The sequence below is a fragment of the Python bivittatus genome, unplaced genomic scaffold, assembly GCF_059951505.1.
Source record: "Python bivittatus isolate LINGU-HERP-01145 unplaced genomic scaffold, Pbiv_v1 ctg000580_np1212, whole genome shotgun sequence".
Taxonomy (NCBI): domain Eukaryota; kingdom Metazoa; phylum Chordata; class Lepidosauria; order Squamata; family Pythonidae; genus Python; species Python bivittatus.
The window spans coordinates 2,051,215-2,078,334 of record NW_028277087.1 but is presented as its reverse complement, the minus strand read 5'-3'; the positions used below and the strand labels follow the sequence as shown (position 1 = coordinate 2,078,334).

Sequence of the window (27,120 nt, the reverse complement as noted above, 5' to 3'; positions counted from 1 at the left end):
CGGGGCGACCTTTGGCAGGGGGCACTGAATCCTGGAGCGTTTTGAAATTCTCAAATGAATCCCGAGAAACACAAAATATTACCCCACCCTGCGACGGATCCTGGGCTATGAAATAACCTGCAGTTCAGATGGAGGCCAGCGCATTCTTAGCCCCAACTTAGAACTGCTTTATTTAGAGGTGCCTATTTTGAGACGGCTTCTTTGTGGTTTGGATGGGTGGAGAAAGCGTTGCTGCTGATTCCTCAGTTTAATTTGTGGGTGGCTTATTAGCCACCTAGAAGCAGCGGGCCATGGTTGGTGTATCAATCTGTTAGATAAATCCATATTTTTCTGCCCACGCGCAAATCCGGGGTAGCACCTATAGTTATCTCTTGGTGCCCTGGCCCATCTGACTCCATCTGATTCTTCTAATGAAGCCGCAAAGCATCCAGACTGTATTTCCAAGAATGCTTAGGGAGCTCACACAGAACCCAGACTTTGCAGTTTTTGAAAATCAGCAGGATTTGTAGCCAGGTGCGTAGTGGAGAAGTCTGTCCACCTGCTCTGAAAAAAGTCAGAAGTCAAGTAGGAAGCTGTCGTTTCACTTCCCGGCTGCTATTTTTTTGCAAAAATGCTCTTGGGGGGAAAAATGTGTCTGTGAGAAGGAGGACTGAAGAGGTGGGTAAGGTGTGTAAGCAAAATCCAAATTTATCCCCCTACCCCCACCCCAATCTGCTCACAAAACCCAGGATGTGATGGATATCTTGATAATGAAACACTTAAGCTGCCCAAATGGTCTGGACGCCCCGTCACAGTTCAGTCAACGACCCACGGAAGGAACCTTATTTGGGAAGGCTTGTGCAAGGTTTGCAGAAGAACCAAGGTTTGGTTCCCCTTTTCCTAAAAGAGGAAGCAAGATTCCAGTCCTCATGGTTCTAAGCGAAAGAATGGCATACGTAGGAGCATAGAAAGCAGCCCTGTGCCTTATTGGTCCCTCCGACTTAAATGTGATGAACTTTCCCACTGCGGTTTGGAAAGCTAGAAATGTTCAGGTTCAAAGTTTCCCCAGCTAAACTGGTGCTGCAGCTGGGTTTATTTTTAATTCAGAGTCTTTAAATCAAAGGAGGATTCCTCAATTCCTCTTTCTCTCTCTGAGGAAGAGAAACGCAGCCTTGAGGCACCCAGATGGCAAGAAGAAAACAGCCTCTGTTGCCAAGAGGGGGTTTATATGCCAGTTGTGCCCCCCCAACCTGGCTTTGGCTTTTTCCCAATGGGCTCAGTGCCAGTTTGAATAGCATCTTCCTTCCTTCCTTCCTTCCTTCCTTCCTTCCTTCCTTCCTTCCTTCCTTCCTTCCTTCCTTCCTTCCTTCTTTTCTTTTCTTTTCTTTTCTTTTCTTTTCTTTTCTTTTCTTTTCTTTTCTTTTCTTTTCTCTCCCTTCCCTTCCCTTTTTCATCCATTACCCCCTCCCTCCCTCCCTCCCTCCCTTCTTTTCTTTTCTTTTCTTTTCTTTTCTTTTCTTTTCTTTTCTCTCCCTTCCCTTCCCTTTTTCATCCATTACCCCTCCCTCCCTCCCTCCCTCCCTCCCTCCCTCCCTTCCTTCCTTCCTTCCTTCCTTCCTTCCTTCCTTCCCTCCTTCTCTTTCTCTTTCTCCTTCCTTCCTTCCTTCCTTCCTTCCTTCCTTCCTTCCTTCCTTCCTTCCTTCCTTCCTTTTCTCTTTTCTTTTCTTTTCTTTTCTTTTCTTTTCTTTTCTCTCCCTTCCCTTCCCTTTTTCATCCATTACCCCCTCCCTCCCTCCCTCCCTCCCTTCTTTCTTTTCTTTTCTTTTCTTTTCTCTCCCTTCCCTTCCCTTTTTCATCCATTACCCCCTCCCTCCCTCCCTCCCTCCCTTCCTTCCTTCCTTCCTTCCTTCCTCTCTCTCCCTCCCTCCCTTCCTTCCTTCCTTCCTCTCTCTCCTCCCTCCTTCTCTTTCTCTTTCTCCTTCCTTCCTTCCTTCCTTCCTTCCTTCCTTTTCTCTTTTCTTTTCTTTTCTTTTCTTTTCTTTTCTTTCTCTCCCTTCCCTTCCCTTTTTCATCCATTACCCCCTCCCTCCCTCCCTCCCTCCCTCCCTCCCTCCCTCCCTCCTTCCTTCCTTCCTTCCTTCCTTCCTTCCTCTCTCTCCTCCCTCCTTCTCCTTCTCTTTCTCTTTCTCTTTCTCTTTCTCCTTCCTTCCTTCCTTCCTTCCTTCCTTCCTTCCTTCCTTCCTTCCTTCCTTCCTTCCTTTCTTTTCTTTTCTCTTCTCTTTTCTTTTCTTTTCTTTTCTTTTCTTTTCTTTTCTTTTCTCTCCCTTCCCTTCCCTTTTTCATCCATTACCCCCTCCCTCCCTCCCTCCCTCCCTTCCTTCCTTCCTTCCTTCCTTCCTTCCTTCCTTCCTTCCTTCCTTCCTTCCTTCCTTCCTTCCTTCCTTCCTTTTCTCTTTTCTTTTCTTTTCTTTTCTTTTCTTTTCTTTTCTCTCCCTTCCCTTCCCTTTTTCATCCATTACCTCCTCCCTCCCCCCTTCCTTCTTCCTCTCTCTCTCTCTCTCTCTCTCTCCTTCCTTCCTTCCTTCCTTCCTTCCTTCCTTCCTTCCTTCCTTCTTCCTCTCTCTCCTCCCTTCCTCCCTCCCTTTCTCTGGTCACACTTTGTTTAACTGAATATTTCTGAAAGACAGTAAGTAAGAAGGATATAAGAGAAAAGAAATACAAAATATATAGGAAGGTAGATCGGGGTGGACAGTAACTGCAACTACAAAGACTGGCATATTCCAATGTATACTATAAAATATTTTGGATCCTTTCCCTAAACAAAGCTCAAATGTCCCTATGGAACTTTAAGTTAAATGTGCTGTTAATGCAGGACAAATTGCTAACAAAAGTATCAACGATAAGCAACACTCAAAGTTGCAAGTCAACTTAAAAGATAACCCTGCACATAAAAGAACGCAAATTTTAGCCCAAATCCATGTATGAAATTGTGATCCAAGAATGATTTCCAATTAGAATTAAATTCTACATCAGATTTGCTTTTTCAATGCAACATTATTCTGGGCATCGAAGCGTGCGCCCACAATTTGGTGAGCCGTTCTTCCGAAGAGAAAGTTAAAAGGTCTTTTCCGGTAAAAAGCATATTGCTTTTTCTTCTGGCAGCCGTGGCACGCACTTTCTTAGCGTCTGAGCATCCAGCAAACATCTTCTTGTGCATTACGGCTCTTATTAATGACCCATTCCTCCCCTCTCTTATACTCTGGGGCTGTCTGCTGCTCTTCCTGTCCTGCTGAAAGGGGTAACAGAAATCAAAGCATCGTCTTAGGACCTTGACAGTGTCCTTTCAGGGTGGCTATGAATGCCAAGTTCTGTCAAACTTCCTTTGCTCTCTGAATTTTTCGCCTTGCCGTTTGTGGCTATAGCGTAGATCCGTGTTTCTCAACGTCAGCAACTTTAAGCTATGTGGACCAACTCCCAGCAAGGCTGGCTGGGGAATTCTGGGAGTTGAAGTCCACCCATCTTAAAGGTGCCAAGGTTGAGAAACACTGGGCTAGACTATCAGGAGTTGCTGGAAATTACAATTATTTGAAGAGTCCAAACTTCCCTGTCTCTTTTTTTTGCTTTTTCTACCCAGTCTTTGGTTCTGGTGATCTTTTAGCAACTTGTATTTCACTTCCAGACCTTCCATCATTGAGGAACTACAGCTCCCAGCATCCCTTACCACTGGCCTTGTTCACTTGGCCTGCTGGGAGTTGTAGTCCAGCAATGGCTGACAGCCCATAGGTCAGCCACCTGTGTAGCTCCTCCCCTCCAACCTGCAAGGCAAGTGGTGTCCTATTGGGGCTGTGGCCCAGCCAATCAGGATTCCCAGAGTTCGGAAGAGCATTCTGTGATGTCACAGAGGTTCAGCCAATGCAGTCGTGGCTCCACCTGGTTTTTGCTTCTGGCTTTTTGCAACAACTGCTGAAACATTCCCCATCTTTGGCCCAAAGCAGAAGGAGGTCCAGTTCCATCTTGGTCCCCAAGAGCTGTTCTAGAATTTATTTCAAGGACAGCTGCCATTTTTCCACCAGCCTGTATTACCACCGTCCAGCCTTTTCTGCAAACCTGGTTTGGTTCTTTAATGAAATCCTAAAGGATCGTGTCAAATAAAGGAATTGTATTGAAGGATGGCTGGATATGCATCGCTAGACATTCGTTCTTGGTCTCTCAGCTGATCCTCTGATGGATCTTTCATTCTGATACATCAAAATTACGCTTCAGAGGAAGAATTAGGTATATGTCTGCAAACTGACAGCCAGCGAGCAACCTGATTGATCGCAATTGCATTTGGCAACGCAGAAGGGAGAGGAGAAATTTCTTCCCAATTTCTGCTTGCTTATAAAGAGGTTGCATTTTATTTTATTTTATTTTATTTTATTTTATTTTATTTTATTTTATTTTATTTTATTTTATTTTATTTTATTTTATTTTATTTTATTGCCGTTCTCAGATTTAGGAAGCTTTAGGATAACACTGCAACAGGAAACAGGCTCATTAGATTTTTCTTTTTTCCTAATATGATTTTATTACAGATTCCTAAAGGAAAGTGAGGCTATGAAATCCAGCTGGTCTGTAATCTAACCGCACAATATGGTCAGTGAGTAGGCCAATATCACAAAGCCAGTTTGGAGCAAGGGTAATGCTTCTTACCCTCACTCGGAATGAGGAAACATTTTCACACCCTTTTGTGGCTCCAACCCAACCTTCCATCCCACCCCAATTATCCTAGGAAATAATGAATGTTTCAAAGGAGGATTTTTTTCTTTCTTTTTTTTCTGGGAACAGTAATCGAACTATCCTGGGGAATTAGATGTATTCTGGAGGAGCAAGAGAACATTTCTAAGTTCTCCAGAATGTTTTGTTCCTGAATTTGTGGATTTCCATGCCTCCCTTTATGTTCATATCCTGTGGCCATGAGTTCCATAAGCTAATTATGCACTCTGTGGAGAAATCAATGTGCGTCAATGTGTGTCATCAGCATTATGACGGAAGTCATGATGCAAGTGAGGTGAATAGCCAGAAGTGTCATGAACATTAACATAGATTTAAGTGCCTTATCCGGGCTGCTCGGATAAACGGACTTGACACGCCCCTTGCTTCATAGGGGTATATAGGGGGAAATCGGGGTCTGTGGTATCCAAAGTCCACTAAAAGGGGATCTGATAGATCAGTTTCGCTGCATTTCCTTTTCCTGCTGGCCAACTTCATTGCGTGAAAACTTAGGAAAAGAGAATAAGCCGTTAACTTGCATGCTTTTTAAAATCTGTTTCGTCACGTCTGTCCCTGCTTCCCAAGAGCAGCAAAACAAAGGTGGAAATGGATAATTACTCATCTTTTCTGAGGACTTTAAAATGGAAATGTTACTTGTCTACACACACACACACACACACACACACACACACACACACAGAGATATACTGATTTTGCTTCTGCTTGGTGCTCTGTGTCTACAGTCTTGGCACATCGCCTGTTTTGATCAAAATTGAACAAAGAGATGCTTAGAGCTCCTTGCCCACAGATGCTGCTTTCTAAAAGCAGACACATATTTTTATCTTACACCTGAGTTGTTTAGAGAGTGGTATATCAAACCATTATCCATCCTGTTCTCACCTCCTTTGCCGCCTCTTTCAGATGTGACCAGCATGTTGAATCATTTAGGTGTGTGTGTGGGGGGGGGGGTTTCAAAGTTTTTCATGCCACGGAACCTGTTAGTTAAAAAATTAATTCCTGGAAACCCTGATTAAGAAGCAAAGTTCTAGGGATAGGAAATGGTCTGCACCTTGAGTTTTCCCCCCCCTTGTTTCTCACGGGACTCCATCAAGGTTGAAAAATCATACAGGGAGTCCTCACTTAATTGTTCATTTAGTGACTGTTCAAAGTTACAACAGTGCTGAACAAAGGGACTTACAACAGGTCCTCACACTTACAACCGTCGCAGCACCCCCATGCTCATGTGATCGCGATCCAGTGCTTGGCAATCAGCTCACACTTAACGACGGTTGCAGCACCCTGGGGTCACGTGATTGCCATTTGCAACCTTTTCAGCCAGCTTCTGGCAAGCAAATCAGTGGGGAACCACGTGATTCGCTTAATGGCCACAGTGATTTGCTTAATGACCACTGCAAAAAAGGTCGCAAAATCAGGCACAACTCATTGAACAACTGCTCTACTGAACAACAAATTTTCCAGTCCCTATTGTGGTCGTTAAGTGAGGACTATCTGTAGTTTAAATTATGCTGGAATCTGGAGGCTTAGCGATGGGTCAATTCAACAATATTAGGATCTTTTCGGAAAGAATGTGCCCATCTTTTGGGAGCTGCTCAGTTCACGATGAAGATGGATGAGTGTGTGTGCACACCCATACATGTATTGAACTTTAACATTTTGAACTTTAACTTCTGGAGCAGTTACAAGTCCCATCCACCTCTGTTCCTTAGACCAGCGTTTTTCAAACGGGGCAACGTTAAGACGGGTGGACTTCAACTCCCAGAATTCTTGCTTAGATGTTTCTTACGTCACCTTTCTTAAAAGAAAGGTCTTCAAGCAGAGTCTGGACGATCGTCTGTCTCAGATGCACTAGTGCAGTGTTGTCCAAACTTGGCCACTTTAAGATGAGTGGACTTCAACTCCCAGAATTCCCCAGCCAGCAGGGCTGGCTGGGGAATTCTGGGAGTTGAAGTCCACTCATCTTAAAGTGGCCAAGTTTGGACAACACTGCACTAGTGGATCCTTCACTGAGCAGGGGGTTGGACTAGGTAGTCTCTAACGTCCCTTCCAACTCTGTGATTCTGTGAAAAGTTTTAGTTGTAAACAAAAGGCAGCCTTTTCATAAAAGCACGGGGTGGTGGTGGTGGTGGTGGTGGTGGTAATAAATAACCACCTAGCAGCTTAACGCAAAGAGAGATCCTGTCATCAAATGGCCTAGTCAAAACAGACTCCAGTTGGTTATAATAATTTACCCAGAAATTAAGCCATGTGACAGTTGTTAACATGAGCTGACAATGAGATTTGAAGTGGGTTGGGTGTCAGTTCGTGATTAAGAATGTAGCCTTGGTTCTGAAGGATGTTGTTTTAAAATAATACAGGGATATAACTCATTCTTTCGGTTCAGGGTGCTTTTTCACGCCGTTTTCCTGCGTCGTTTTCTTGGTTCCACCTGCAAGTGACACAATCGGTGTCATTTCCATGATGATGCTCTGGCGTGCGCGATATCTCTGTGGCTTCTGGGGCTGTCAACACCCCTTAGCCCAAGTTGGAGGCTCGACCGGATGATCTCTGAGGACCCTCCAACCCTCAGGATTCATTATTTCAGTGCTCCAAGTGTTCATTTGGCTGTTGTCGTTTTTTTTAACACTCTGGCCTGGCCAGCGGTGGTCGGTTTGCATTTGACTTGCTCTGATCCAGCTCATTGCAACTGATTCTGTAAAGATGGTTAAATAAACCATGGTTAGTACGAAGAGTGGACCCACGTGTTGTGCAGTTTGCAGTGACTGTGCATCTTTTGTGCAGACTGGCAAGTGATCATTTAATTGCCTGGCGAATCATGGTGATTTTGGCCAGGCGGCCGGTTGGTGACGTTTTATGAAAGTTTGCTTATTTGCCGGCTAACTTTATTCTGCTAAACCAGATTTGCCCCTCCCGCTGGAGCTTTCGGGACACACCGGGGTGGCCAGTTTTTCACATTTCCAGCCGCCCATTCTGGGAGTGACAATCCCCGCCGCTTAGGGTGGGATCACCAATTTAGGGAAGGCTGTGTGGCGTGCCGTGGTGGCGGGACGTGAGTTGAAACTTTGGATGACAAATAAGTTCTAGGTTGAGTCATTGGGCGGACCAAGGATGGCCAGTAGGGTGGTCTTGGCAGGGCTGGCTGAGGGAGGGGAGGCGATGGAGAAACGGAGGCCAAGGGAAGGGCTTGGGGGCTCATCCTGCGGCTGAGCTGGGCTCCATCCGTTCCCCGGGGTGCTGGAAACGGGCCGCCTCGCTTGCCGATCCTGTTCCTGCCTCTCTCCTTTCATTCCCTTCCTTCGCAGTTTGCTGATTCCCCTCCAAGATCACCTCGGATGAGGCCAACTGTCAGCCCTGCTAGGTAGTCCCGACCAGGAAACTGTTGGATATTTGCAAGATCTACAGCTTGAATAGAATTAACTATAGAGTTAACAAGAGACTGCCTTTTGGCTATGAACATAACTGAATCAGGTGGTGAACTCTGGAGAAGAGAAGTCTTCTTCTTCTTACTTGTTCTTGCTTTCTGATTTTCCTTTCAGGCTCACTGCTTAATTCCCTGCTCTTTTGGTACATTTGTATCATATTATTTATTTGTTTGTTGTTACTTTTATGTATTGTTGAAGATATATTTTATGCCTAGCTTTTCTCTTTCGTATACAGTGGTACCTCGGGTTACGAACGCCTCTGTTAACGAACTTTTCGGGTTACGACCAGCTCCGGCCGCAAAAATTTACCTCGGTTTGCGAACTCCGCCTCGGGGTACGAGCAGGATACGCAGCCATTTTCCCTCCTGTGACACGGTCCGCGGCCATTTTCCGCCCCTGACACGTGGTCCGCGGCCATTTTCCGCCCCTGACACGTGGTCGTAGGGAGGGGGACTCTCCCTCCAAGCAATAGCCGCCTCCCTGTCCTCCACGCCAGAACAGATTAACGGTAATTACATTGAACCTTATGGGGAAATTTGCTTCGGGTTGCGACCAATTCGGGGTGCGACCAGAGTCACAAAACGAATTAAGTTCGTAAACCGAGGTTCCACTGTATTTTGAAATACACACAAAGGTTGATATTTATATTTCTTGTCTTCTCTTAATCTTATTACCCAACAGAAACCAACTCTACAGGGGGGCTAAAACTAACTTAAGGTGAGCTCTAAGAACAAAATCTTGAAAGTGTGATTGTGCTGAACTTCCTCCCCTTCTTAAACTCCCGTAAATCAGGGCTGTGTCTGTCTGAGTTGCTTCCAAATGTTATCTGGCTGTTCTGGACTTAAAAAAATGTTTTAGCCCCCTTTCCTCAGATCACCTGCATATTTCCATCAAGGTCAGCCCCTTTATTCTTTACAGAAATTGATTTGACCCGTGGCTGCCCTGGGACAGGACCTGAAGAAGGGGGAAGATGTTCACTTAAACCCTTCCTACGCTAAGCACAGCCCAGAGCTCGCTCTCTCGCTCTCTAACAATTTTTACTGAAGACTTTTTGCAAGCGATAAAAGACAGATCTAAAAGAAAAAAAAATAGAAGAAAGAATAAGAAATAAAGGGAAGAAAAAGGAAGTGCAGAAAACGAAATAGAAAAGAGGGAAGAGGGAAGAATAAAAGAATGAAAGTCAGAAAAAATAAGTGACTTCCAACCTTCTCGGCAACAGAAATTCATAAACGTATTATCCAACCTCCCTCCGTAATATTGCAAAAATCCCTTCAGCCCCTTGTTTAGTCCTTTTTCAGTCATCGAATCCATAAACCATCTCTTCATTTTTCTCCGTTTTCAGCAAAAAGTGCATAAAAGGTTTCCAGTCTTTAAAAAAGATGCTTATTGCTTTATCCAGTGTTTCTCAACCTCTGCAAGTTTAAGATGTGTGGACTTCAACTCCCAGAATTCCCCAGCCAGCTGGCTGGGGAATTCTGGGAGTTGAAGTCCACACATCTTAGAGAAACACTGGTTTGATCTCTGACCAAGCACAGCTCAAATCTCTCACTCCAGGACTGGAGAAGAGATGAAATTTTGCATCAAATTGAACTTTGCAAAAGTTGGCAAAATCTGGAAGTTTGCAATTTCTTGAAATTAGCAAGATTAGCTGAATCAGGAAGACTTTCTGGGGCTTCTTCAAGAATGCCCATCGCCAGGCTGCACACATTCTTCTTCTTATAATTGTTGTGATAAGTCTTGAAACATTGTATTGCAGCGATGTTTATATAATATAATGGAAGATTATAAACATCCTATTATTTAGATAGCTTATTGAAAATAGAGAAAAGGGGGAAAAATGTCGATATTAGTTACAATTTTGGATGTGAATATAACAAGCATAAAATGATTTGGCTTTTTTACCCAAAGTTGGGTATAACATTGAAAAAAAAACCCACTACGTCTGACATCAAAGTATTTGTTGTATGATAAAGGTTTTGATCTTAAGCGGATTACTTAATATCGAAGTCTCAATTGTACTGTCAGTGTATGTGTGTGTATGTGTGTGTGTATAAATATTAATTATTAATATGAATATATTAACATTACATGTGATTGAAGGGAAAAAACAGATAAATGGAGCAAATTTAGCAAGAATTAAAATACCAAAAAAGTAGGGGAAAAAAAGAAAAAGGAAATTAAAAAAAAGTATTGGGTTTCTGACGGGGGAAACATCTGCTATATACCTGCTAATTTGCAGTATGTAAATTAACAGATTTATCTATTTAATCGCCAGTCTCTGAGTGATGCACAAATGCTTGTCAAGCTGCAGGGTCTGCAAACTGAGAGATAAGATGGAGCAACCTATGGATTGGGGGTTAGTGAAGCTGGCCCACCCCCTGGCAAATCCGAAGGCGGGTTTAGTGGGAAAACGGGTGGAGTCTGTGGGTTTGGGCGGGGCAAGGAAAGATTCTGATTTAAATGGAGGGTTTTCAAGAATTCCATGCTGCAAATTTAGGCTCCGGATACAGGGATTAAGCTGAGCACAACTATTAAAAAAAAAAAAACTGTCAGAATCTGAGACTCCGAAACACCTCCTTAATAGCAGATGCGGCTACCAGCATTTGTTGGTGGACTTTAGACGCCAGAAAGAAGAAAGTGAGAACAGTCGATACGGGGATCGGGGTGGGAACAGACCTCAGAGAAAATGCCACAGATGTGGGAGACACTTTGAGCCAGCTGTGCTGTTTGGGGAACTGGCTGTACAAAAATGCAGAGATGGGGGTGGAATCAGGGAAGTGGAAGTGGAAGAGGCTGGAGGACTTGGGTCGGTGTCTTGCTGGCGAGTGTGTTTCTACCCCGGCTGCTGGTTGCCTGGGCTTTGGGGTCTCTCTGTTCTGGGGCTGTTGAATTGTTGTTAGCCACACAGAGCCGTGGACGTGAGATGGGCTCCGTATGAACTGAGGCAATAAATAGATAAGTGGTCTGGTTTGCTTTTAAAAAGGGGTGGAGATGTGGTGGAGGGGAGAGAGAGAATAAAATAGAAGTCATGGGGCTGGGGTGGGGAGCTGGTCTGGACAGTTTTCCCTAGGTGGAAAAACGAAGGAATAATCTTCAACGAAATGCCTAGGCTGAAGCAGGGATTTTGGGGGTGGGAGCGGTGGGGGGGTGACTGTGCCGCACGGCCTGGCCCCTTTTGCGGTCCTGTTTGGGCTCCTCCACCCCACCCCAACCCCCAGACACCCCAGAAGCAGAAAGGTGGCTTTGGGGCGCAGCAGGGAGGGGGCATGTAGGGATATCGATCAGGGCGTAGTTGAGCACGCGGCGCTCAGTTTTCTGTCTTCAACAGCCCGGAGTCGATCGGGGCAGGAGAGGGCCTGGCGCTGCCCTGGCTCTTGCGGAAAACGCAGCTACTGGGGCAGAGCGTGGAGGGAGCACATCTCTAGGAAGCACGGTCGGGATGGAGGAGCCTCTTTGCGGCTTTGATTTGTGTTGTCTGTTGTGATTGTTAATGTGTTTACGCTGTCCAGAGTCACTCTGGGGAGGGAGGAAGGAAGGAAGGAAGGAAGGAAGGAAGGAAGGAAGGAAGGAAGGAAGGAAGGAAGGAAGGAAGGATAAATGCCCCCCTCCTTGAAGGGTGTTGTGTGGTCATGAGCTCCATTAGCCAAGTGGAGCCTTCCCATGCCAAGGCAGTCTACATCCAAGTGCAGGAGACTCAGAAGGAGCAGGGCTCCTCTCTACATCCTTAAGCCATCCAAGTGGAACCTCCATTTTAGAAGCAGTCTACCTCAATGTCAGCTGCATTGCTACACTTACACGGCGGATAGTGGCCCTGTGGGAAGGAGGGGGTCACCCTAGCTGGGTATTTGGGGTGCTAATGGATCTTGGAGGGATCTGGTTAGGGAAGGTGCTAGAAAGGCATGACGTCATGGTGGGCGAATCCTGGCTTGTTTATAACATACCAATTCCTTTATACATTTTCTTTTGCTATATTATTATTTTTTCTTTCTTTTTCTTTTTTTTCCTTTTCTGCACTTTCTATTTTTTCTTTGTCTTTTCTTTTTTTTTAGTTTGTATTCTTTTCTTTTTAATTGTAACGCTCAATAAAATGACCATAAGAAGAAATAAGATGCCAGTTCCATCCTCCTTGGTCCGTTCCCCTCTCAGACTAACCGGACTGACCAACTGGGCGTCTTTCTCCCCCTGCAGGTTCTGACCCCATCCCAGAAGACCCGTGAGCCTTGGTGAAGGGGGCAGGTGACCCGGCCGAGGTCAGCGTCTCCTGCTCGCCCTCAGCCAGCATGAATCCCAGTTCCCCCGTGCGTCTGGTCATCCCCGTCGCCAGCCTCCTCTCCTTGCTGATGACCGGCTGCGCCACCGAAAGTAAGTCAGCGCGCGGGCCCCACTCCCAGCGCCGGACTGGGCAAAGCCAGGGTGTGTGTGTTCTTCTGCTCCAGCCTTAGCTGCTTGGCCTCCGGATGCAATGGAAGGGAGGACTCTCTGCACCTGCTCAAGGTGCTCCTGTTCTCTGCTGGAAAGAGAGTCCGGTGACAAAGCTGACGGGTTTAGTCCAGAGGGAGGGCAGAAGAGGCGATCCGAGAGCTGCCTGCAGATCCCCGCCCAGTGGGGTGCCCGTTTGCTCTGTGTTGCACCAGATGGCAAGGGTTAGAAACCAGGATTGGGGGGCCAGGACATTTCAGCAGGCCCTTGCAACTGCTGGGTGGGGGAGAAAGCTTCTAAAGGCAAGAGCCCTCTGGAAAGAAGGTATTTATTATGCGGTTGCTCCCGGTGCAGCTTCAGGGGGGCTCTGAGCTCTCCTTTGCCCGAGATAGAGAAGCACCAGGCAGTGGGGTGGAATGGATGATCTCGAGGAATCCCTTCGGGTCAGGGATCCCAGTAGCCCAAGGAATGGTCAGAATGATCTGAGGCCGTGGATGTGAAGTTTGGGGCGGGGAGGGAAGGAAGTCAAGTCATTCAATAATATTAATTATGATTCCTCCCCGCCCCCCCGTACTTGATTTTCTCCTTCTGTCATCATGAGAACTTTCAGAGGAGTTTGGGGGGGCTACACCCATGACCTGGGGAAGGCTCAAGTTGAGCCTCTTCCTTCTAGAACAGTGTTTCTCAAACGTGGCCACTTTAAGACGTGTGGACTTCAACTCCCAGAATTCCTCAGCCAGCTTGCTGAGCTGGCTGGGGAATTCTGGGAGTTGAAGTCCACACATCTTAAAATGGCTAAGGTTGAGAAACACTGATCTAAATGTCTCCGTCCTTCCCCTTTTCTTTTCTTTTCTTTTCTTTTCTTTTCTTTTCTTTTCCTGCTTTGCTCCCAAGGACACCAAATAAAGCTGATGCCAGGTCACCTTCCTGACTGAGTCTCTCAAATTAGATCAAGCCACCATGATGTCATACTGATCCCCCCCTCTCTTCCCCTCCCACCATAGCGCTGTTTCAATAAATCAGAAAGGAGGAAGGTTAGGGAGCGAAGCAAAAGGAGCAAACGCCTGGCCAGCTCCTTTGCACCCTTTCTGCCGTGCCAGCAGCCTTCTTTTCTCTCCTCTTCCTTTTTCAGGGCTTGTAGAGGACCTTTTGGTTCGAAAAGAAGAGCCTTTGGCTTAGATAAATTACTCCCCCCCGCACTTGAAGGGTGTTGCGTGGTCATGAGTGAAGCCTTCCCATGCCGAAGCAGTCTACCTCAGAGTGCAGGAGACTCAGAAGAAGCACAGAGGATGGCAATAGCTTTGAGGAAATGGGTTGCAGGTCTCCTCTCTGGCCTCCCTTTGGGGCAAACCCAGGAGTGGAGTAGCACTGGGGTCGATCCCGCAAGGCTCCTCTCTACATCCTTAAGCTATCCACGTGGAACTTCCATTTTAGAGGCAGTCTACCTTCAACTGGCTAAGGTTGAGGGAGGGAGGGAGAAAGGAGAAAGAGGAGAGGAAGTAAAAAAGGAAGGGAGGGAGAGGAAGAAGGAAAGGAGGGAGGGAGGGAGGGAGGGAGGAAGGAAGGAAGGAAGGAAGGAAGGAAGGAAGGAAGGAAGGAAGGAAGGAAGGAAGGAAGGAAGGAAGGAAGGAAAAGAGAAGAGGGAGGGAGGAAGGCAGGCAGGGGAGGGGAGGGGAGGGAGGAAGGAAGGAAGGAAGGAAGGAAGGAAGGAAGGAAGGAAGGAAGGAAGGAAGGAAGGAAGGAAGGAAGGAAGGAAGGAAGGAAGGAAGGAAGGAAGGTTGAGAAACAACTACTCTAGGAAGCAAAATCCAAGCACTGCATTTCATTCTTAAGGATTTGGACAGAACACCACCAGGACTTCCAGGGCTTTAAGTAAGAGAACCTTTTTAGGATTATCTCAGTACAAAGACAAAACCTGGCTCACCTAAAGCAATCAAATCACTCTGAAGATGCAGCATGATTTTATTTGCACGCCCTCGAGTATATATCCTGGACCCCCAGCGAAGCTCTGACACTTTGCTGAGTGGCCACGAGCCACAGCAGAACCAGGGTGTCTGTGCTTTCGGCCCCCTACGTTGCAAAAGGCAAGAGGCAGAAAAAGGCAGACCCGGTGGAAACGGCAGGCTGACGTCGGAATATTTTAGATAAACGCATCCGTGGGACCTCATTATGAGAATCCCTCCCTTCGAGGTCAGCGTGCCTGCCATGCCATCTCTGAGATATGGTCAGGGAATAGAAACAGTTGGGCTTCTTCCTCCTGTCACCACTGAGGGTCAGTTGTGTGAATGTTTTCTTACAAGGGCACGTTCAGCAGTTCATATGTTTGGGGGGGGGCATCTCATAGGTAGGGAATGCGGCTTACGTGTGTACGGGGGGGGGTACTTTTTACCATCCCAGCTGATACAGCTAAAGGCGTTCTTTCAGGCTCCTGAGTCATAAATCATGAGTGAGTGAGTAAAAGTGAATGCCTCAAAACGTTGTACGATGGCATTTAAAGTGGATTTTAGCCCTGAGTCCTACTATTGGGCACCATAAATCCTCAACAAGGAGGTTGCTTACTACACGGATATCTCAAAATATTATATTGCAAAGGCTTAAAATGGATTCCCCCCCACCCCCAGCCCCTAGCAGCTCAAAGTGCTAGATCAGTGTTGTCCAAACTTGGCCACTTTAAGATGAGTGGACTTCAACTCCCAGAATTCCCCAGCCAGCATGGCTGGCTGGGGAATTCTGGGAGTTGAAGTCCACTCATCTTAAAGTGGCCAGGTTTGGACAACACTGTGCTAGATCGTGCCAGAAATTCTGTGTTCATTAAATATGGGTTCTTTATTAAATGTAAAGACTCCCTCAGTTCCTGGTGGCTATGTGAAGACATCCATGCAGCTTTCAGAGCAAAAGCTTTTCCTGGGAGTTTCCTGGTGTCCTTTTCCCAGGAGACTCCTAAGAACTCCTGCTGGTCTCCCATGCAGGTGTTAACCAGATGCACCCTTGCCTAGCCTTTTCTGCGATCAGCCACGGTCAAGTCATTGCTGCCCTCTTCTGGGTTAATGTTTTATTGGTATTGATTGCTTATTATCTACTAACAAGTTGGTGTCGGTTCTTAGCCAACACATTCATAGATGTTTTGGTCTGATGATCCATCCATCAATTGTTTGACTGGTTCGTTACACACCATCACGTCAGGGTGGATTCTTTGCAGCTACGTAGATAGATTATCTCCAGGAGGATCTAACCCCAACCTGGTCCTTCAGCATTTCCAGTGGTGCCCCTGTAGCTGACTCATCCCCCTTGCTGCTGGTCATCCTCTTCTTCTCTTCCCTTCCACCTTTCCAGTCATTGTAGATTTCTCAACAATGATTGTGAGACGATTGATTGATTATGTGCTATCAAGTTGGTGAAGGTTCTTGGAGGCCACATAGCTAGACCTTCTCCAGGAGGATCCATCCCAACTTGGCCCTTCAGGTCTTGCTGTAATTGAGTCCATCCCTCTTGCTGCTGGTCATCCTCTTCTTCTCTTCCCTTCCACCTTTCCCAGCATTATGGACTTCTTCAGAGAACTAGGTCTTCATGTTGATTGACTGATTACGTGCCATCACGTCAGCATTGACTGTTAGCAACCACATAGGTTGATTTTTTGCAGGATGATCTGTCTCCAGCCTGGTCCTTCAGGTCTTCCAATGGAGTCTCCCCCCATCCCCCTTGCTGCTGGTCGTCCTCTTCTTCTCTTTCCATCCACCTTTCCCAGCATCAGAGCCTCCTCCAGAGAGCTGCGTCTTCACATCATGTGTCTCAAGTGCAGGGAGTTGGACTCCATGACCTCCAAGGTCACTTCCAACATTATGATTTTATGAATTTGAGCCTGGCTATTTGTGCCTTGAGTGAGAACTCTGGGCTGATTTGTTTAATAATCCATTTGTTTGTTTTCCTGGCTGCCCATGGTATTCTCAGGAGTTTTCTCCAACACCCATGTTTATTAAAAATAAATAAAGTGGCCTTTTCCAACTGAACTTGTTTTTGAGCCAAGGAGAGGGAAAAAATTAAAATTAATCCTCTGCTAGCACTACTATAACATGACTCACAAAAGTTCTTTTGTGAGTCTAATGTATTTTTTAGAAGCTGGGGTATTTTTTTTTTTTACGTGCTTGTTTTTAAGGCATTAGGTTGGCTGGCCACCATTGAAAATGGGAGAGCAGGTAACCACACTGTTCAGTCTGATCTGGCATGCTGATTCTTAACATTCTTACAAAAGGTGAAATGTGGCTTCATCAGTTTACTGGGGGGGGGGGGTGGTATTTAATTTGTGGGAAAGAATCCCACAATTGTGGTGATTTAGATCAGTGTTTCTCCATCTTGACAACTTGAAGATGTGTGGACTTGTGGACTTCAACCCCCAGAATTCCCCGGCCACCAGTTCCACACATCATCAAATCGCCAAGGTTGAGAAACACTGATTTAGATAATAAGTAGTAAAATTAGATTAAAGATTAAAAAGGGGGGAGGGAGGGAGGGAGGGGGGAGGGAGGGAGGGAGGGGGAGGAAGGAAGGAAGGAAGGAAGGAAGGAAGGAAGGAAGGAAGGAGGGAGGGAGGGAGGGAGGGAGGGAGGAGAAAAAGAGAAAGGAAGGAGGGAGGAAGGAAGGAGGGAGAGAAAGAGGAAGGAAGGAAGGAGGGAGGGAGGAAGGAAGGAGAGAAAGAGGAAGGAGGGAGGAAGGAAGGAGAGAAAGAGGAGGGAGGGAGGGAGGGAGGAAGGAAGGAAGGAAGGAAGGAAGGAAGAGAAAGAGGAAGGAGGGAGGGAGGAAGGGAGGAAGGGAGGAAGGGAGGAAGGAGTATATTTCCCTGCACACATATGTGCAAATAAAATATAAATATGCATTTTAGAGCCAGCTCTAGAACCCTTCCCACCCCCAAATTGACTCAGGTGGAAAAATGCATGGAGGGGGCAGAGGAAAGGAGGAGAGAGAAAGAGAAAGTGGAATGTGACATGCGATTGGAATAATTTATTATCCTTTGAAGTTGCAAAGGAAATTTCAGTTGCTGGAGGGAGCGCTTTCTATGAATTCTGAAAAGGGTTTCCCCTCCCTTTAAACTCCTCCAAAGGGTGAGCTGAGGAGGATTGTTTTTGTGGTTGCAATGATGATGATTGCATTTTCTGTATGGTTAATGAACACAGCATTCAGTCACCCCCACCCCCCTTTCTTCGTAAAACCTCCCTTTCTGCCTGAAAAGTCCTTAGTTGGAAAACTGGGGAAAATAAACCCTTTTTTCAGAACCGAGATCGTGAGTCATAGGTAGAGCAAACCTAACCCAAACTCTTTTTCGAATTTAGAATCAGGGAAGGGGTTGTATGAAACATGGGGATCTGAAAACAGAAGCAGCTGAAAGGAGAACCATCCTGGGCTTTTTAATGGTTACAGTTTTTTAAAAGTCCAACCTTTCCTCCAAGGCCCTTAGGATAACGTGCTGCTCGTTTTCCCGTGCTTCTGTATTTATTTTTCACAACAACCCAGCAAGGTAGTATAATTTGAGAGAAAAGGTGGGCTGGCTGACCGTCACTCACTGAGCTTTGCGGGAATTGCAATTCAAAAGGGGTGGGGGGAATATCTTTCAGGTTGGGAGTGTTATTAAGAAATCACTTTGTGTATCTATTTATTGATTTAGAGTTGTTTTTGTTTGATGTGGAGGATGGTCAAGGGACTCCGACATAACAGAGGCTTTGCCTTCTAGATTACAATTGAAAAGGCACAGCACAAGAGGAAATGGGTTTGGGAGGGAAGAAGAAACAAAAGCAATCCAGGAATATGCTCTTAGGGCTAAAAGGGATTACTAGTGCCTTTCAGACATTTAATTTGTAAGGATAAAGTTCAGCCAATTCCTGGCTTCCGGTGCGCCCACATCTCAATTTTTTCCTGCAATTGAAAGGATATTTCTTGCTGCCTTTGATGCTAAATCAGATCAGAGGACTAGCCAGGGCGGTTGGTGGTGTTGCACCTGAAAAAGTGAAGAGAAGAATAAGAGGAGATTTGATGGATTTTTTTTTTCAAATATGCAAAGGTAGAGGATGATTGGTTCTCTCTGATTCCAGAGAGCAGGACTAAAACCATATGCAGATGGCAAAGAAGCAGATTTTGGCTGTCAGTTGGGTTTGTAAAATAATTAGAGAAAGCTTCTGCCTTTTCATAAAATGTGTTAGTTGGAAAAAGAGCTACCAGCCTCCTGCTGATTTTTGGCTACCCCACACTAGCACGAATCTCCTCCTACGAAGAGAGAAAGACACCAGAGGTGACCGTGTGGGAATCAAAACGCACCTGAGAACAGGTAGGAGGAAAGGGAAAATCCGGAGAGTGAAATGTTCAGGTCTGAATATCAGCTGTCAGAAAGAAGACGGGGGTCAGCCTTCATGCATGGTTTGGCACTAAGGGCCTTGAAATCATTGTTTTCTTTTAATTGAATCAATCACTCGGATTGTCGCGAGGATAATACAGGGTGGAAGATGGGAAGAGAAACAAGCTGGCTGCTTTGTACCTCTTTGAGGAAAGGTGGAAGATAAATGGAAATGAATGAACCCTGTCGCCACTTCCCCCAAGATCTATATGGCCCCACTCTGAGGGTGTTTAAAAAATCTCTGGAAACCTGGCTTTTTGCCCAGGTTAAGGTGGGCGGTGAGCCTCTTATAGGATTCTGTAAGTTAGCAAAAATGTTTTCTCTTTGTACATGCTCTTTTCTTGGTCTTCATTGTTCTTACTGTTTTTAGTGCTAAACACCAACCAGTGTCTTAATGGAGCTGGGTGGCTGGCTAAATTGGGTGGGTGGGTGGGTGAGTAGAAAGGGGAGGGGGGAAGGAAGGAAGGAAGGAAGGAAGGAAGGAAGGAAGGAAGGAAGGAAGGAAGGAAGGAAGGAAGGAAGGAGAGAAAGAGGAGGAAGGGAGGAGAAAAAGAGGAAGGAGGGAGGGAGGGAGGGAGGGGGGGAGGGAGGAAGGAAGGAAGGAAGGAAGGAAGGAAGGAAGGAAGGAAGGAAGGAAGGAAGGAAGGAAGGAAGGAAGGAAGGAAGGAAGGAAGGAAGGGTGATTAATCAAGTTAGGGAGAGAGATCAATGGATGGATGGATCAATCGATCAATGGATCAATGGATGGATGATTACATGCCATCAAGTTGGTGTCAACTCTTAGTGATTACATAGATAGATCTGTCCCTAACCTGATCTTTCAGATCTTCCAAGGGTGCACCCATCATTGTTATAATTGGGTCCATCCCCCTTGCTGCTGGTCGTCCTCTTCTCCTCTTTCCTTCCACCTTTCCCAGCATGAGAGCCTCCTCCAGAGAGCCGGGTCTTGGCATAAGGTGTTTGAAGTAGGATAATTGGAGCCTGGTCATTTGTGCCTCAAGTGAGAACTCTGGTTTGATTTGTTCAATGATCCAACAATTTGTATTCTTGGCTGTCCATGATATTCTCAGGGTCTTCTCTAACACCAATGTTCAAAGCCATCAAAGCTCCTCCTCTCCTGCTTCTTCAGGGTCCAACTTTCGCTCCCATAGAGGGTCACAGGGAAGACCACGTCTTGCACGATTCTGATCTTTGTAGGCAGAGACACATCCTGGCATTTGAGTATCTTTTGCAAGGCCTTCATGGCTGCTGTACCAAGTGCTAGTCTGCAGTCCGTATTTCTTGACTGTTGCTTCCTTCACTGTTGATGGTTAATCCTAAAAGGCAGAAGCTATATACCACTTCAATAATACCCACATTAATTAATTAACATTAATGAATTAGTTAAAAAGTCAGGCTATAAAAGCAAACCCTATACATAAAACGGAACATTAGTTTGGTCTTCTTTATATTTAATTTTAGTCCCATTTTTTTCAGGGTAATGTTTCTTCCTCCAGTTTTAAAACCACATTCATCTTCTTCCAACACAGTTTCCTTTAATATATAGTCAGCATACAGGTTGAAAAAATAAAGGGATAGTATACAGCCAGGTCTTACTTCTTTGTCAACCTGGAGCCAGTCTCTTTCACCATGTCCTATCCATTCTGTGGCTTCCTGACCTGTATATAAGTTTCCCATGAGGACAATGAGTTGTTCTGGGATTCCCATTTTTCTAAGCACATCTCACAGCTTGACGCGATTGAAAGCATGTCTATAACCAATGAAGCACACAGTGACTTTTTTCCGGTATTCTTTAGCTTTCTCAATTATCTAGCGAGCATCAGCAATAATGTCCTGTGTTCCCCGGCCTTTTCTAAAGCCAGATTGAATATCTGGCGTCTCTTTTCCATGTAGGGCTCTAATCTGCATTGGATGATCCTAAACATTACTTTTTTAGCATGTCAAATTAAAGGTTTTATACAATAGTTTGCACACTGTTAAATCTCCTTGTTTTGGTATTGGAATGTAGATTGACCTCTTCCAATCGGTTGGCCACTGTGATGTTCTCCAGATTTGCTGGCCTAGCTTGAGTGATTCTTCTTCTCTTGCTGGCCCTATTTCAGTGGATATTCCATCAGTTCCTGTAGCCTTCCAACTTGATAAGAAGTTAGTTAGTTAGTTAGTTAGTTAGTTAGTTAGTTAGTTAGTGAGTGAGTTCGTTTGTTCGTTTGTTCGTTCGTTCGTTCGTTCGTTCGTTCGTTCACTGGAGTGCTGAACTAACGTGATCTTCTAGTGCTAGAGGTTCTTGTAAGTAAGGAATATCTTCTAAGGTATCTTGGATGTTGACATCTCTTCTGTACGGTGTTTCAGTATACTCCTTCCATCTTCCTTTGATCTCTTTTGAATTGGTTACTATCTGTCCATTTGCATCCTCTAGCATATCAATTTGGGTTAGAATCTCCTTCTGAGTTCAGAGATCTTTTGAAAGACTTTCTTTGTTTCTCCATTTCTGTCTCCATCTTCAGTGTCTTTACATAGATTATTGTAATGCTCCATCTTCTAGTAACGCTCTGGCATTCTTAACTTCCTTCTTGAGATTTTTATCTTTCTTGGCTTCAGCTTCTCTTCTTGGCAATGTCCACCCTTTTTTCAGACATCCAGTTTGCTTTCTTCTGTTTCTTCATCTTTGACAGTCTTTTTTTCACATTCATCCTTAACAACTTCTTTGATTTCATGCCACAGTTCCTCGGGTTCCTTGTCAATGTGGTTGAGGACTTCAAAGCAATTCCTGATGTTCTCCTTGAAAATCGTGGGTATATGTTCAAGATCATATCATGGAAACTGGTTGGGTTCCTCCTCCTCCTCCTCCTCCTCCTCTTCCTTCTCCTCCTCCTCCTCCTCCTCCTCCAGCTTAACTTGGAACTTGCACACAAGCAGTTTGTGATCTGTTCCACAGTCGGCACCTGGCCATGACTTTGGTGGTCTAACTGAGTTCTTTTACCCCCTTGAACTAATAATATAGTCAATTTGATTTCTGTGCATTCTATCTCTATATAGGCATTGTTTTGGATGTTGGAAGACAGTGCAGGCAATGAAGAAATCATTAGATTGGCAGAAGTTGATATGCCATTCTCCTGCTTCATTTTTGTTTCCTAGGCCAAGACAGTCCAACTGTGTTTTCCTCCTTAATACTTTGTCGTTCCAGTGTCCAACCACAAGTAGCACACCTTGTTTGCATGTTCTGTTGATTTCAGATTGAACTTGAGCGTAACATTCATCCACCTCCTCTTCTTCGGCATCGGAGCATCAACTTGGATAATCATCGTATTAAAATGTTGTCCATGACGTCTGATGTTATTCGGTCATTGATTGCATTGTAGCCAAGTCTTGTTCTTGCTAACTATAAAACCAACAGTGTTCCTTCTTGGTTTTTCACATCCTGAGTAATAAACAGTGTGATCTTCTGACTTCAAGCGTCCAACCAGATCCATCTCAATTCGCTGATGCCGAAGATGCCAATTTGCAGTCGTTTCACTGCATCTTTCGCTGTGTTGAGCTTTCCCGTGTTCATGCTTCTCACGTTCCACGTTCCCACCATAATCCTGTCTTTGCAGCTTCGGATTTTCTTTTGCTGTGTGGCAACATCAGCCCCTAGACGTCCCAAAGGCTTTAATCCACACACATCATAAGCACCGTTAGTGGTCTGAAAGATGCTCAGCTGTTCCTCAGCAGCATGTCAAGCGCCATCCGACCTGAGGGGCCCATCATCTGGCACTATATCGTCAATTATTTTATATTTTCTATCCGTGCAATTTTCTTGGAAAAGTACAGGAGTGGTTCACCATTGTCTTCTCCCACGCAGTATGAATTGACGCCTTTGCCATTGTCACTAAAGCAGTGTTTCTCAACCTTGGCCGCTTGACGATGGGTGGACTCCAACTCCCAGAATTCCCCAGCCAGCATGGCTGGCTGGGGAATTCTGGGAATTGAAGTCCACCCATCGTCAAGCGGCCAAGGTTGAGAAACACTGGACTAAAGTGGCTATCCACCTCCCGCATCTTCCTCTGTCACTTCTGCCCAGAAGTGCCGGCTTGCTTTAGCTGGACACCTGGGTTGACCGTCCCACCTTGGGTGACCCTGCTGGGAATGTAAACTGTTGGCATACACTGCCGACGTTCTTCGCTCATCCCTCCCAGGAACACCCCTGCTGCTCCACCATGATGAGGAGCCCAGCAAGACTTGAAGTGTTTGCTCCTTTAAGGCAATTCTAATTGACAAGTCCAGTGATTTAGCTGATCAGTTATATAAGCTAGCCAAGGAGCCGATCTAGGAAAAGACAGGTAACTGTATGGCTTGGAAGATGTACATATCTTCCTGAAGTCGACTGGCCTGATATTATTATTATGGTTGGTGGCACAGTCAGCCAGAGGTTTAGGCAGGATTTGGCATTTTGGTCCACCGATCGAGTCTTTCCCAAGGACTTGGGATAGGCAGATGTTGTCTGATGGGGTTAAAGGGATCGTCGCGGGATGGAAGCTGTTCCAAGCAAAGCTGCCTTTTGCAACGGACTGACGGTGATTTTGCCAATGCCGAGGGTCTTCAAGGGTGCTCCAGATGTTTTGGGATGGCACCCAAGGCACCTATTACTATTGGGACTATCTTTGCTTTCTTCTTTTCCTCCTTCTCCTTCTTCTCTTCCTTCTTCTCCTTCTCCTCTTTCTCTTTCTCTTTCTCTTTCTTTTTCTCTTTCTCCTCCTTCTCCTTCTTCTTCTCCTTCTTCTTCTCCTCCTTCTCCTCCTCCTTCTCCTCCTCCTTCTCCTTCTCCTTCTCCTTCTCCTTCTCCTCCTCCTCTTCCTCCTCCTCCTCCTCCTCCTCCTCCTCCTCCTCCACCTCCTCCTCCTCCTCCTCCTCCTTCCTGAGTATACTTTTGCACTCTTAAGTAGTTCAATTTTGGAACTGGATAAATGCTCTCCTTTTGGAAGAAATGTTATAGCTCAGATGTCACTATGCTGAGTTCAGGTTCAAGAATAAGGTTTCTCATTTCATGCTTTGATGCACAAAATCAAGGTTTCTGCAGCAAGCAGTGGGATAGAATTGGTTTACTCCCATCACTGGATCCTTGGAACCAGAGCTACGAGTGGGCACCAAGACTTTCTCATTGTTTTTCTTGAACCTGGAAGCATTTCCCCTTCACCACCACCACTTTTCAAACTGCATTAACTCACGCCAGTAAGTGTAAAATTCTAACAATTTGGCCCAGCAAGTTTTCAACTGGAGCTCTTCTGTCGCAAGGCTGTTTTTTAGAGGCTGGGGGACGGTGGTGGGGAGAACAGGATGGTTTAATTCACTTTCCCTTTTAAAATAGCTCCAAGCATTTGTGCTATTCACAGTGCCTCCGAACAGACATTCCATTGTCCCTGGAATTTTTCATTTTCTTTTAGCTCCTGTAGGCGACAAGGGCATCCAGCTGCCTTCACCCTGGCTGAAAGAATAAATTGTTTCCCGTGCCCACCAGCTTTTTTTTTGCAGGCGGGAGAGGCAACTTCGGCGCATAAGGACAATGCGCATTGTCCAGCCCCAACTGGGACAGAGCTATTGGAGGGGAGGGGGGAGAGAAACGACTTGGCCTGCTAGAGCAGAACTCTGAAATGCCCCTTACCTGTTCTCCTCTATTGGCTGCTTCTTAGCTTGCAGAACAGAACCGAGTTTTATCTTTTTAAATGCCACCCTTCATCTTTAGGTCTCGCTCAGTCTTATTTCTTGTTTTCAGAAAATAGCATTTTGCTTTTTCTAAAGGAACTCTGGGAAGTCCTTCTCTTCTCTTCTCTTCTCTTCTCTTCTCTTCTCTTCTCTTCTCTTCTCTTCTCTTCTCTTCTCTTCTCTTCTCTTCTCTTCTCTTCTCTCCTCTTCTCTCCTCTCCTCTCCCCTCCCCTCCCCCTCCCTTCCTTTTCCCTTTCCCTATCTTCCTTCCGTCGGTCCGTCCGTCCTTCTGTTATGGCCATCCACTAACATCTGAGAAGCTTACAAAATCCAGTACAGTACCCATTGAGAAGAGGCAGTATATCTTTTATTTTTATTTTTTTTCTATTTTAATTGTAAGCCTCCCTGACTCATCTGGAGTTGGGCCGCCTCTAAATAGAAATAAGTAAATACATTAAAAAATTCAGCTTGTTGAAATGCAGTAGAAATTTATAAGGTAGATTAAAGATGTGTAGCCTAGCCAAGCGGTTTTGCCTGCGTGTAAAACATGCACTTGCTTATTTTTCTGATCCATCTAAAGTCCTGCAGCTTAATGAAAAACACACAAAGATCTGCATTTCTTTCTATATACGTCTTTCCTTGATATAATATACCAACCACCTCTTTTGATGGGGCACGGCCCCCCACCTCTGATTTGGAGGGGAAAACCTGAAGACTGCAGAGGGAAGCCCTAAAGAAGTACCCAAAAGAGAAGACCTAGAACGTTTCTTGAAAGCCAGCCTTGCCCACACAGGAAGCACAGTCCTTGGCTACCAAAAGATGGATTTAGACCAGAATTTAGACCACAATCAATGAATTTAAATTAAGTTTAAATTATTAATTTAAATTTAAATTAAGTAGTTAAATTAATTTAAATTAGTTTAAATTAAATTTAAGTTTAGATTGATAATTTAAATTAAATTGAAATTCAAGAATTCTGAGCGTTGAAGTCCACCCATCTTAGAGTTGCTGAGTTTGAGAAGCACGGATTTAGGCAATGCATTTGGGCTGTTGCTCCAATTTTGTAGCAAGTCGCTCAGCAGTTGACTGATCTACCAGCAGGACTGGTTCTGAAGATCCAGGTTAGACATGTCACTCTTTCTGCAAACACCAATTATGTGTGGGTGTGTGGGTGTGTGTGTGTGTTGGGGAGGGGAGGGGGCAGTCAGGTTCCTACCAGGAGTGCGTGTCTGTGCCCTTTTGCGTCCTTTCCCTCCTTGTCTGGAATGTGCCCCTTGGATCCCATTTGCATCGGACAAGGGCTCCGTTGATTTAATTACAAACTTCCCATAATAGCATATGCTCACTCTGACCTCCAAAGAGAATGTTTCCCTCAAGGGGAGCTGAGCTCCACTCCTGGGGTCTCTGCCGTAGAGCTCCCTTGGCAACCCTACAGACGTGGCCTGTGATTGCCTTCTTCAAGGATGTCCTTTCCACTTCCCAGCCAACCCTACTGCTCTAGCATGGAGGGGTGTTGTCTCCCATCCACATGGTCACCAGGGCCAGTCCTGCTTAGCTTTGCAAGCCCAGCCAGGTGTAGTTCGGGGCTGCCACCTGGTGGTTTGCTCGAATCCCTACTCCAGTCTTAACAATTCCCAAGTACAGTATTTTATTGTCCTCTCCTAGCCAGGAGTAAGGGAAGGGTAGGCGTTAGAGTGGTGAGACCACTCAGATATGATGTTCTCTATCTCTCTCCATCAACTTACCTTGCAGGGATGTTGCTGGGGGTGAAGTCAGGGAAGATCTCCCATGTATGCCCCCCTTGAGCTATAGTGAATGACTCACCACTGCGTGTGGCAGCCTTTTCTGTTGGTTGACAGCTCATGAAGTCAAGACGTTCCTCCTGATCCCCGCCTGACCGTCCTTGGAGTTTTCATCCATTGGTTCTGCTCCTGCCCTCCGGAGCAATAGAGAAAAAGTCCACCCCTCCTTCTGACCCTTCCCACATTTGAGGACTGCTTTCTTATCTCCCCTCAGCCGTCTCTGCTACAGACGAAACATAACCAGGCCCTCATAAGGCTTGATTTCCAGACCCCCACCATTTTGGCAGCCTTGCTGTGATCTTGCTCCAGTTGGTTGAACTCTGGTGCCCAGAAGTGAACACAGGAGTCCAGGTAGGGTATGGCCAGGGCAGAATAGAGGATAACAGGGACTTCCCATGATCTGGACTCTGTGTTCTTCTTCCTGCACCCCAAGATAGAATTTGCCTCTTTCAGCAGCTCCATCCCACTGCCATCTCATGTTCAATTTGTGATAGGACACCCAGATCCTTTGTATGTAATGACAACTAAGCCAGCTCTCTCCCATTTATTCTCGTGCCTTAACATTTATAGAATCAAGACATAAGAACAAAAGCTGGGCCCTGCTATATGGGGCCCCTGGCCCTTCCAGTCCAGCAGTCTGTTCTCCCAGTGGCCAACCAACTGCACCAGG

General features: G+C 45.7%; 1 protein-coding gene across 7 annotated transcripts in view; it reads left to right on the top strand.

Annotated features, from left to right (window-relative positions):
- Positions 1 to 27,120, top strand: part of PTPRS (protein tyrosine phosphatase receptor type S) — a 220,860-nt gene that overhangs the window by 49,918 nt on the left and 143,822 nt on the right. For all 7 annotated transcript variants that reach the window (XM_088149347.1, XM_088149346.1, XM_088149345.1 and 4 more), the window contains exon 2: positions 12,360 to 12,533. In XM_088149347.1, the coding sequence (XP_088005473.1) occupies positions 12,452 to 12,533 (82 nt within the window). In that variant the 5' untranslated portion in view covers positions 12,360 to 12,451. The remainder of the gene's footprint in view (positions 1 to 12,359; positions 12,534 to 27,120) is intronic.